A 12,500-nucleotide genomic window follows, 5' to 3' on the forward strand; every position below is an offset into this window, starting at 1 on the left:
CTGGGGTCGATATGCTCGACCAAAAGGTGGTGCTCCGGCATGGCTACAGTCAAATGACTGAAACAAGTAAAAGAGAGTATAGGCACAAGGCCTGAAATTTAGGAGAGGGGGATAGCTGATTAACTTGACCCCTAGTACGTAACTGGTACTTATTTCATTGATGATGAAAGGCAGTCGACTTGGACAGAGTTTGAACTCAGACTGTTAAGACAGATGAAACACTGTTAAGCATTTCACCCAGTGTGCTAATGATCCTGCCAGCTCATCACCTTAATAATGATGATAATAATAATCCTTTCTACTAAAGGCACAAGGCCAGAAATTTTGGGGTGGGGGCTAGTCGATTATATTGACCCTAGTATGTAACTGGTACTTATTTCATCGAACCTGAAAGGATGAAAGGCAAAGTCAACCCTGGTGGAATGTGAACTCAGAATGTACTGATGGACAAAATACTGCCAAATATTTTGTCTGACATGCATTAAGCTCACCACCTTAATGATGACAATTTCAAATTTTGGCACAAGAAATTCTGCAAACCGTTTTTTCCCAATGATTCTGCCAGCTCTCTGCCTTAATGATGATGATGATATTTTCAAATTTTGGCACAAGGCCAGCAAGTTAATGGGACGGGTAAATCGGTTACATTGATCCCACTACTAAATCGGTGCTTATTTTATCAACCCTGAAAAGATGAAAAGCAAAATTGACTTTGGCAGAATTTGAACTCAGAGCATAAAGATGGATGAACCATCACTTAGAATTTTATTTGGTGTGTTAACAATTTTGCCAGCCTGTCACCTTAATGATAAAAATAACAATAATGAGATATGGGCCCTGAATGCAAGGTTAGAAAAGAATGAGGCTGGTACACGTCCAACAGAGTGCTAGTGTTTTGAGAGGCATAAGAAGAATTAGTTGTTATGTGCAAGATAGAAGGCTGCGCTTGTTTGGTCATGTGATGCGGATGGATGCTGACATCTCCATAAAGAAGTGCCAATCTCTCAAAGTAGATGGAACAGGTGGAAGTTGGAGACCTAGGAAGACATAGGATGAAGTACTGAAGAACGACCTCAGGATGCTGGACCTTTCAGGTGAGATGATAAGGGACCGAGATGCCTGGCACCTTGCTGTACTCAAGACCTATACTCTGCAGCAGAAGTGTTAAGAGTGGTCCCTCTGGTGATGAAAAGCACTTGTGGTGCCGCATTAAAGTGCTTGTGCAGTGCCATGTTATAGTGCCTGTGTGGTGTCACATAAAAGAGTCGATGTGGCACTTCGTAAAAGTACCATGTGGCGCTACGTAAAAATGCTTGTGTGGTGCCATGTAAAAGCACCCGACACACTCCGTAAAGTGGCTGGCGTTAGGAAGGGCATCCAACCATAGAAACCATGTCAAATCAGACTGGAGTCTGATACAGCTCTCCAGTTTGCCAGCTCTGGTCAAACCATCCAACCCATGCCAGCATGGAAAACGGATGTTAAATGATGATGAATGAAGTTTCTACCAACACCTTTTCTACAGATCAAACAGGGCCACCTACCTGAAGGGGTTTGTGATTTGTCAGCCTTCCTACTTACTAAGACTTTGGTTTTTGCTGGGTTAACTGCAAGGCACTTTATCTCATTTAATATACACATGCACCCATGCTGGTACCACATAAAAAACGTTCAGTACATTCTGTAGAGTGGTTGGCATTAGAAAGAATATCCAGCTGTAGAAACCATGCCCGAGCAGATAATGGAGCCTTTTGCAGCCCCAGGCCTTACCAGCTGAGGTCAAACTGTCTAACCCATGCCAGCATGTAAAACAGACGTTAATCGATGATGATGATTTAAATGTGCACTGCTATTAGTTTCATGTCTCTGCAAATAGAATGATCAGACAAGCCTGTAGAGCATTCCTTGTATTTTCAGACAATCATTCAGATTCCATCGGGATGGTGGTAATGATCTGAGTAAGGAATTGGTAAATTTGGTGGTGGTTATTGTGATCATGATTTATTGTGTTCATTCTGTCCTCTTCCACCAGGTTGATGACAGTATCCTCTGCCCATCTCACAGCATCGAAGAGGACTTCCTCCGGACAATGATATCATCGCACCTCATGACCTTCGGCCGCAGCGTCGTCATTGGTAAACATATCAAGCAAGTTAATCTCGTAAGTAATTAGCACTAATTGTTTTAATGTCTTTATTTGGTATTTAACACAAGTTATTTTATTTGTTGTTGTTGTTTTTCGGGGCTAGAGTAGGGGGTGAAAGGATAACTCCCCCCCCCCCTTACAATTTGTAGTTTCTTATTTTGACATCACCGCGTCATCTCAGTCTCTTCTTTATGGTTGCCATAATTACAACTGGTTATTCTTAGTGTAATACAGAAGGTGTGTTGCCATGGTGAAGTTATTGCTATGGTAACTTTGTCTTTTTTAGATTATTATAACTTAGTGTGGGGTTGGTGGGTAGTGTCTATGATCTTTGTAAGCCCTCTGAGATTGCTATGTGGTTGCTACAACAGCCTTGTCTCTCTGGCAACATTGTTGCTACAACAGTGCTGTCCATCTAGTAATGTGTTTTTTGCTACAAATGCTCTCTAGTAATGTGTTTTGCTATGGCAGCTCTGTATATTTCACCAAAATACTAGGGTTAATTTCAACAATTATACCACTGATTGCCACATTCTTAGACAAGTTAATAAGGTCCCTTGTTAACTTGTGTGAAAGTTTCTGTTTTCTCCAGTTGTTCGAATTAACAACCAAATTTCCCTCAAGTCACATTCTGTCATCTTAGAAAATGACATGTTGGATATTTTATCCCAGGGTTCCTGCTCATAGGAAAAAACCTAGAATGGTTATGGCTGGAACGCCTTTGGTCACAGGTCTGTCCAATCAAGGTCTCTTCTATCTATTTTTCAAAAAGATCATGAATGCAATAATTAATATAATAATCCTTCCTTACTATATGCACAAAGTCTGAAATATTGGGAGAGAGGGCTACTCAATTATGTTGCCCCCTCCCCAGTACTTCACTGGTACTTAATTTATTGACCCCGAAAGGATGGAAAGCAAAGTCAATCTAATAATAAAATAAAATTGTTTCTAATTTAGACACAAGGCCAGCTAGCTTGAAGGGAGCAGGTAGTTGATATTAACTTCAGTACTTGGCTGGTGCTTTATTTTATTGATCCCCCACAAAGATGAAAGACAAAGTTGAACTCAGAATGTAAATAGCCAAAGCAAATATAACAAGTCATTTTGTCTGATGCTCTAGTGATTCTGGCAATTCACTGCTCCCATGTTAATTGCCTTGGAAGCTGTTATTATTATCTTTGTTGTTATTATTATTATAGCAGTGAGCTTAATTTGTAGTTATTATTAAGGCATGCTGGGCAAAATGCTTAGTGGCATTTCGTCTATCTCTATGATCTGAGTTCAAATTCTGCGGAGGTTGACTTTCCCTTTCATCCTTTCGGGGTCGATGAAATAAGTACCAGTTAAACACTGGGTCTCTGTAATTGACTAACACCCCCTCCTCCCAAATTTTAGGTCTTGTGCCTCTAGTAGAAAGGTTTATTATTATTTTTGTTGTTGTTGTTACAAGAGTACTTAAGTTCTTAGTAATGAAAAAGTTACCTATTGAAAGTTGATAGAGGATGAAGTAAATAAAAATGCCAAAATAACAAGAAAATGAGAAAGTTATATTCACCACTCCCAAAATACTATACAGGTATGATGCACTGCAGAAGTTCATGACGAACAGCATTTCTTGTGGAGACATAATGAGGCACAAATACATCTTGGCCTTCTGAATTGTCAATCTGTGTAATTTCAAAGTGTTTGTAACCCTAACCTTAATCCTGACCCAAGAGTACAACAGGGGTACCCCACCCCCGCCCCACCAGAGCCTTGTGGAGCTTTAGGTGTTTTCGCTCAATAAACACACACAACGCCTGGTCTGGGAGTTGAAACCGCGATCCTCCGACTGCGAGTCTGCTACTCTAACCACTGGGCCATTGCACCTCCACATCATCTCATATAAAATAACCAAATGAAAAAATGTTTGATAATTTTTGGAGCAACATATTTATTCAATATACAAGGACGTATACTACCTTGCTCATGTTTTTTCATTTTAACCTGAATCCAGTCCACATTGTAAAATAGTTGGCATTTAGAAGGGCATCTAGCTGTAAAAACCTTGCCAAAACTGACCTTGCCTGTGCTTGTGCCATGTAAAAAGCACTCGGTCCACTCTGCTGGGTGGTTGGTGCTAGGAAGGGCATCTAGCTGTAAAAACACTGTCAAAACTGACACAGAAATCTGGTGCAGGTTTCTGCCTGGCTGACTCCCGCCTGGCTGGCTCCTGTCAAACCATCCAATCCATGCCAGCATGGAAGGCAGATGCTGAATGATGATGTGCCTGTCCTGTATATTACATGTGATACACAGAATATATTTCCCCAGCATACATTCATCATATATAAATATGCATTTCCAATTTTTTGCAACTGCCAGAATACCTTGGGGACTTGAGAAAGGAAAGCTACTCAGAACTTATGAAACAAGGGTTAACTAAAAGTCTGAACACAAGCATGGATGTTTGAGACAAACTTATGAAAATGCTTTGGACAGGCAAAGAGTTAAAATAAACTAAAACAAATGTGAAAATAACAATCCTGATTTTGATTCTCATTTTCCCTCTGTGAAAGGTTATTAACACACTGGCGTTATTTAACACACCAGAAGAGAGATTATGTTCACGACGTGTCTTGGACCAGACAGGCAAGATGTGGCCATATCATCATGATCTTTACCTTCAAGGTATTGTTGCTGTAAGTTATTTGTTTATTGTTTTGTTTATGAATTTTTTCTCTCACGATTTTCTTTGTTTAATAAATAACTCTAAGATCAGATTAGATTTTAAATTCTTACTTTAATATCTATCCACCATCTTGTCTACAACAACCTTGGGTACCTTTTTGAATTCCATACATCTAACACTCATGGACATGCTTACAAAATCAAAAAAACAACACAACACTCATGACTTTCAGAAACATTTTTTTCACATTCAGAATTGCTGAAGCATGGAATAAAATATCCACATCAGTTGTTAGCAGTTGAGATACTACATTCTTCAAAACTTCTGTGCTTCCTGAAATTTGCTGATGGTACACCTGATATCCCCACACTGTTTTTTTAAAAATTATTCACAGTTCACTACCTGTGCATATTCTATGTACTGTTCACACACTTTTAGTTACTTTTTCTGATGAGTTTTAGTGCATCTGAGCACTGTTTACAATAAATTCATTATATACTAAATTTATTTTCATAATAAATATAGTTATTTCCATATGTTTAATAAAGGTTTAGTTTTCTAATGTAATGCAGTAAATTCAGCAATGACTTCAAATAAGCATTCCCCGTTCCTGCTGTATGTCTTCCATTAACTATTTGGCTGCATTGGCATAGGCCACGGGTTATGGTCTCACTTGGCTTGCCGGGTCTTCTCAAGCACAACATATCTCCAAAGGTCTCGGTCACTTGTCGTTGCCTCTGTGAGGCCCAATGCTGGAAGGTTATGCTTCACCACCTCATCCCATGCCTTCCTGAGTCTACCTCTTCCACAGGTTCCCTCCACTGTTAGGGTGTGACACTTTTCCACACAGCTGTCCTCATCCATTTGCAACCCATGACCATACCAGCTCAGTCGTCTCTCTTGCACACCACATCTGATGCTTCTTAAATCCAACTTTTCTCTCAGGGTGCTTACACTCTGTCATGTATGCACACTGACATTACACATCCAGCGGGACATACTAGCTTCATTCCTTGCAAGCTTACGCATGTCCTCAGTAGTCACAGTCCATGTTTCACAGCCATGTAGCATGGTTGTTTGCACACATGCGTCATACAGTCTACCTTTTACTCTGAGCAAGAGGCCTTTGTCACCAGCAGAGGTAGGAGCTCTCTGAATTTTGCCCAGGCTATTCTTATTCTAGCAGCTACACTTTCAGAGCATCCACCCTCGCTACTAACTTGGTCACCTAGGTAACAGAAGCTATCAACTACTTGTAGTTTTTCCCCCTTGAATGTGATGGAAGCAGTTTTCTGCACATTTCCAGTGTTTATTGCACCTGAGCATTTGCTACACACAAAAGCTATCTTCCCAGTTAGCCTTCCTGTGATATTGCTGCACCTCTTATATGTCCATAGCTTACACTGGGTACATCTTATGGAGTTTCTACCTACACCTTTTCTATAGATCGAGCAGGGCCATCTACCTGAATGTATTAAGATTTTGGTTTTTGCTAGGTTGACTCTTTGATTCTAGACCTTGCTTCCACACCTGAAACTTCTTCTCTAGTTCTGATAGTGTCTCAGCTATTAGAGCAAGGTCATCAGCATAGAGAAGCTCCCAGGGGCATCCTGTCTTGAATTCCTCTGTTATTGCCTGGAGGAATATGATGAATAAGAGGGGGCTGAGGACTGATCCTTGGTGGACCCCTACTCCTACCCAGAATTCATCACTGTACTTGTTGACAACCCTCACCTTACTGACAGCATCCCTGTACATGGCCTGTACAGCTCTCACTAACCATTCATCTATCCCTAGTTTCCTCATTGACCACCAGATAAGGGATTGGGGGACCCTGTCAAAGGCTTTCTCCATGTCAACGAAAGCTAGGTACAGAGGTTTATCTTTGGCTAGGGATTACTCCTGCAACTGTCTTACCAGAAATATAGCATCAGTGGTGATTTTTCCCTGGCACAAACCCAAACTGCATCTCGTCTAGACTGACTCTCTCCCTAATTAGTTGGGCTATGACTCTCTCCGTGACTTTCATTACCTGATCCAACAACTCAATACCTCTGTAATTATTTGTATCTAATGCATCACCTTTACCATTGTAGCAGTTGACTATGGTGCTGCTACACCAGTCATTGGGTATGACTCCTTCATGTATTTATAATAATCGTAGCAGCTAGAAGGACAGACATACTGCAGCAAAGTTTGTACCTAAATAGGTCAGTTCCTGTCCATTTGAACTTCACCTGACATAGCTGAGGTCGTAGGTCAAAGGAGATGATCAATCACCTTTTGACAGGACAAAGAAAACTTTTTTCATGCCTGTTGATCATGGTGGTTTGGACGACCAAGAATTCTTACATTCGGTTTCGAATCTAGGCTTGGAGAAGGAAATGTTAATTTTTACACTTGTAACCTTAGATATCCATATGATTTCAATAAGCCCTCAAATTGCTCTGAACCTTTCTGTTAATCTTTCCTGTTCCTAAGAGCCTCAACAGGACATTCTGTTTCAATCTCCTTTATCCATTTGTCTACTTCATCACTCACAATTCCTAATGCACCATTTGTCACAGGTACGACCATTACAATTTCAAATCCTCATAGTCTCAAATTTGGAAGGATTGTAGTTTTTCAACTTTTCATTTGTTTTCTTCACAATTTTTATATGAAATGGACATGGTAGATCAATCATTGTGCAAATCTGATTTTATTTGTTTATTACTGTAATTACTCTCCTCCTCCTCCTACTGCCACCACGACCACCACCACCACCACCACCACCAATCGACTAGTAATCGACTAGTCCCCTCCCCCCAAAATTTTAGGCCTTGTGCCTTTAATAGAAAGGATTATTATTATTATTATTATTATTATTAAAGTCAAGTTTGACCTATAAAACACTAAAAGGAAGTCACCATGTTTAAAAGATGAAGAATTTGAATGTCACTCATCTTATTTGTTGATATTTTTTTATTTCAGGAACCAGGTAGCAAGATCTCTCACCTGATGAAAGATATGTTGACCAGTAAATACCCAAGTTCTGTCATAGACCTGAATCTACAGAGAGTCTTGCAGACCCCTGATCATTCCAGTCACGAGACCTATCGGCAAGAGATGCTGAAGAACGAACTTATTTGTCTGCATTATGATGATAACTATGAATCCTACATGAAACGGTGAGTAAGTCTTTCTGTTTCAGTTACTATCATCATCATCATCATTGCTGTTGTTGTCATCAGTGTTTAGTTATGTCTTATGATGTTCTGAGCGGAGGCGCAATGGCCCAGTGGTTAGGGCAGTGAACTCACGGTCATAGGATCGCGGTTTCGATTCCCAAACCGGGTGTTGTGAGTGTTTATTGAGCAAAAACACCTAAAGCTCCATGAGGCTCTGGCAGGGGATGGTGGCGAACCCTGCTGTACTCTTTAACCACGACTTTCTCTCACTCTTTCTTCCAGTTTCTGTTGTGCCTGTAATTCAAAGGGTCAGCCTTGTCACACTGTGTCACGCTGAATATCCCCGAGAACTACGTTAAGGGTACACGTGTCTGTGGAGTGCTCAGCCACTTGCATGCTAATTTCACGAGCAGGCTGTTTTGTTGATCCGATCAACTGGAACCCTCTATGTCGTAAGCGACGGAGTGCCAACTACAACAATGATGTTCTGAGTTTCAACTAGCACCTATGTCAACTTTGTTGTCCATATTTTGGGGCCAATAGAATATAGTGCGAGTCAACTTTTGGGGTCCATTTAATTGACAGTTTCGCCACCTCATGCAAATTCGAGGCTTTTATTATTTTACAAATCATTATTTGTTGCCACTGTCTCACTACCATTTAGTATGATATTCCTTGCGCACAATCCATGTCTCACCACCATGTATCATCACTCACCTTATTCATACACCATGTCACACCACCATATATCTTTACTCATGTTCCATGTCTTACTACTATGTACTATCACTCACGTTACACACATTCCATGTCTCATCACCATTTACCATTACTCCCCTTTCTCATTCCTTATCTCACCACCTTGTGCCATCACTCACCTTTACTCATATTCCATCTCTCAGCACCGTATACCATCAGTCACCTTACATTCCATGGCACACTAATATGTACCATCACTTACATTACTCATATTCCATGTTTTACAACTACGTACCATTACTTACCTTGTATTCTATATCACACTGCCATATACTGTCAGTCACCTTACTCATACTCCATGGTCTCGGCAATATGTATCATCACTCACCTTACTTCTACTCCATGTCTCACAACAAAAGTTGGAAGTTGTCATCACTACTATTATCATTGACATCTTTATAACCAACTTGTTTCTTAGCTACTAATTATTGTATCAAGTCGATTACCCCCCAATAGGACAGTTCCCCCGATGACAACCCCCTAGGAAATTATCCCCCTTGGTTAATTACCCCGTCTCCAATGTATTAAGTTTTAAATCATCTGTTGTCCTCAGGGGTAATTGTCTTCGGGAGATTATTGTACATGAGGGGTAAATTTCATAGACTCACTAATTATACCACTGGTTAAGCTTCCACCACTATCATTTCCCAGTCCAGTCCACATCATCATCATCATCATCACCACCACTGCCATTATAACATTGATAATTGTTTTGTGTTGCAGTAAAAATTTTGTTAATGTCACAGACTGTGTCGAATCATTTGTGAAAACGCTCCGGAAAGAGGTGAGTAACTTTAATGGTAACGTTCAATCCTAGCTTTATGTAGTGAGGTGGGGCTTGTTTAGTCATGAGATTAAACCATGAGTAGATTGGTGAATTTGATTGAAGATTGATAGATTTAATAAATTTCTTTGAATGGAAGCGGTGGGTTGATTAATGGAAAGGTTTAACTCATGAGTGATAGAGCAGGGGAGGCGTAATGGCCCAGTGGTTAGGGCAGCGGACTCGCGGTTTCGATTCCCAGATCGGGTGTTGTGGGTGTTTATTGAGCGAAAACACCTAAAGCTCCACGAGGCTCCGGCAGGGGATGATGGCGAACCCTGCTGTACTCTTTCACCACAACTTTCTCTCACTCTTACTTCCTGTTTCTGTTGTGCCTGTAATTCAAAGGGTCAGCCTTGTCACACTGTGTCACGCTGAATATCCCTGAGAACTACGTTAAGGGTACACGTGTCTGTGGAGTGCTCAGCCACTTGCACGTTAATTTCACGAGCAGGCTGTTCTGTTGATCGGATCAACTGGAACCCTTGACGTCGTAAGCAACGGAGTGCCAACAACGATAGAGCAGGAATGAGCTGTTTCATTTTAGCTTACTGGTTGACTGAGCTGACCTGGGTGTTTAATGCTAACATTTAGCCTATGGTTGATTGAGTTATGGTAGGGAGTTTTATGATAAGATTTAGGTCATAGTTTATGGAACTATGGTGGGTAGTTTGAAGATGAGATTTAATCTATGGTTTACAGAGTTGAGGTGGATAGATTAATGACACGATATAATACATGATTAGTTAAATATCAATTAAGCAATGCTTCATTAATATTTGGTGGTTAGAGAAAGATATATCCCAGAGTTGGTGACATGGGATGTTTACTCGTTTGGTAAGATTTAACTTAGCATTTCCAGCCCTATGAGTCTATATGACTTGGGAAAGACCTTTTGGTGAAGGTTCATGACTTAGTGTTTAGGGAATTCAGCTTGTGATCATAAGGTTGTGAGTTCGATATCCAGCAGTGCCCTTGAGTAAGACCCTTTATTTCACGTTGCTCCAGTCCACTCAGCTGGCAAGAATGAGTAGTACTTGTCATTCAAAGGGCCAGTTTTGTCACATTCTGTGTCACTGAATTGCCCTGAGAACTACATTAAGGGTATGCATGTTTGTGGAGTTCTCAGCCACTTACACGTTACTTTTACGAGCAGGCTGTTAACATTGATTGGATCAGCTGGCATTTAAATCAGTTCAAATATGTTTGGAACTAATTTGACCTGTATTTTATAGACTGTTTTCAATGCAGTTTCCTGTTGAGAAAAATTCTCCTTTTAGGTAATTTGTGTTTTTAATGCCTATTGCATAAAGAGAAAATTTTTCAATGATAAACCACAGTGAAAACAGACTTTTTACAGGTCAAATATGTCCCAAACATATTTGAATTGATCTGAATCTTTGTTTGCTTACATTCCTGCTTTCATGTGCTTACTATGATACATTCGGCCAGTAAGACATTTGAGCGAGATCGTTGCCAGTGCCGATGGACTGGCTCCTGTGCAGGTGGCATGTAAAATACACTATTTCGAGCGTGGCCGTCGCCAGTACCGCCTGACTGGCCCTCGTGCCGGTGGCACGTAAAAGCACCCACTACACTCTCGGAGTGGTTGGCGTTAGGAAGGGCATCCAGCTGTAGAAACTCTGCCAAATCAGATTAGAGCCTGGTGTCGCCTCCTGGTCCACCAGTCCTCAGTCAAATCGTCCAACCCATGCTAGCATGGAAAGCGGACGCTAAACGACAACGATGATGATTGAATTGATTTAGTTGGGCTATTTGATAGTCAGATTTAACTAATTTTATAGTGCACTTATCCCCTACAGAGATAAATTGTAACTTCCTTAGAGAAACTGATCTGATAGGTCAGAAAAGTTGACATATTCTCAGATCAGGATATGTACTATGATCAAGCAATGACTGATAATCTAGACACAAAATACTTGTTATCAAGTATGACAAGCAAGGCTCTGTGTATGGTATGTACAGCTTTATCTGGTGTACCTTCTTTAATCTCTCAGAAAATGAATCTAGTGTTAACATTGCTTTCAGAGTTTTCCAAATAAGTAAACATCTTTACCTTTAATCCTGTTATTGTTGTCACTGTTTTTATTATTTTTATTTGTTTTATGTACACAAATGGTTACAGAAATTGTGGCACACTGGCATTAACCCTTTAACATTCATGTTATTCTGTCAAAAGTAATTTATTCACATTGTTTTCAATTAACCACGTGTTATCTTGTAGCTTTGAGATTTTAAAGAGGTAACTGTTAATTTTAGAATTATGTTGTAATGTAGGTGTGATAGGCCACATCTAACCAGTTTTAACATGAAGCAAGTAGAATATTTAAGTCAGATATGGTCAATTTAAATGCTAAAACATTAAATAAATATTATGTAGTATTGACTTGTGTTTCTCTATAATTTGAGATCATATTTTTAGAATTTACTTTATTTTTCCTTCTCTTCATGCTCCATAAAATAAAGACTAGAGATTCAATGGTCATCAAAACACTCTATCATATATGCTTGTAATCTTGTACTAACCATTAAGGTTGCAAGTTGGCAGAATCATTAGCACACCAGGTAAAATGCTTAGCAGTATTTCATTCATCACGACGTTCTGAGTTCAATTCCGCCGAGGTCAACTTTGCCTTTCATCCTTTTAGGGTCAATAAAATAAGTATCAATAGAGCATTGGGGTCGGTGTAATCGACTTACTTCCTCCCCCGAAAATGCTGGCCTTGTGCCAAATTTTGAAACCGATATACGAAATTACTATTGTTGTTTACAAGATCTTTGTTGCCTGTTTCAGCTTCTACAGCTGCCCAGAATCTCTTCAGGAAACCTGTGTGGTGTGTGGGAATCACATATTAACAACTTTCTCTGGTTATTACAGAGAAAAGCTCTATGTCTTATCAAATATGT

General features: G+C 40.1%; 1 protein-coding gene across 1 annotated transcript in view; it reads left to right on the forward strand.

Moving 5' to 3' along the window:
* Positions 1–12,500, forward strand: part of LOC106881246 (guanine nucleotide exchange factor C9orf72) — a 35,939-nt gene that overhangs the window by 21,610 nt on the left and 1,829 nt on the right. The window contains exons 4-8 of the mRNA XM_052970075.1: positions 2,033–2,161; positions 4,708–4,830; positions 7,794–7,990; positions 9,473–9,533; positions 12,388–12,500. The exon at positions 12,388–12,500 is cut by the window's right edge and continues 12 nt beyond it. Coding sequence (XP_052826035.1) covers positions 2,033–2,161; positions 4,708–4,830; positions 7,794–7,990; positions 9,473–9,533; positions 12,388–12,500 — 623 coding nt within the window. The remainder of the gene's footprint in view (positions 1–2,032; positions 2,162–4,707; positions 4,831–7,793; positions 7,991–9,472; positions 9,534–12,387) is intronic.

The sequence above is a fragment of the Octopus bimaculoides genome, chromosome 8 (assembly GCF_001194135.2).
Source record: "Octopus bimaculoides isolate UCB-OBI-ISO-001 chromosome 8, ASM119413v2, whole genome shotgun sequence".
Classification (NCBI taxonomy): domain Eukaryota; kingdom Metazoa; phylum Mollusca; class Cephalopoda; order Octopoda; family Octopodidae; genus Octopus; species Octopus bimaculoides.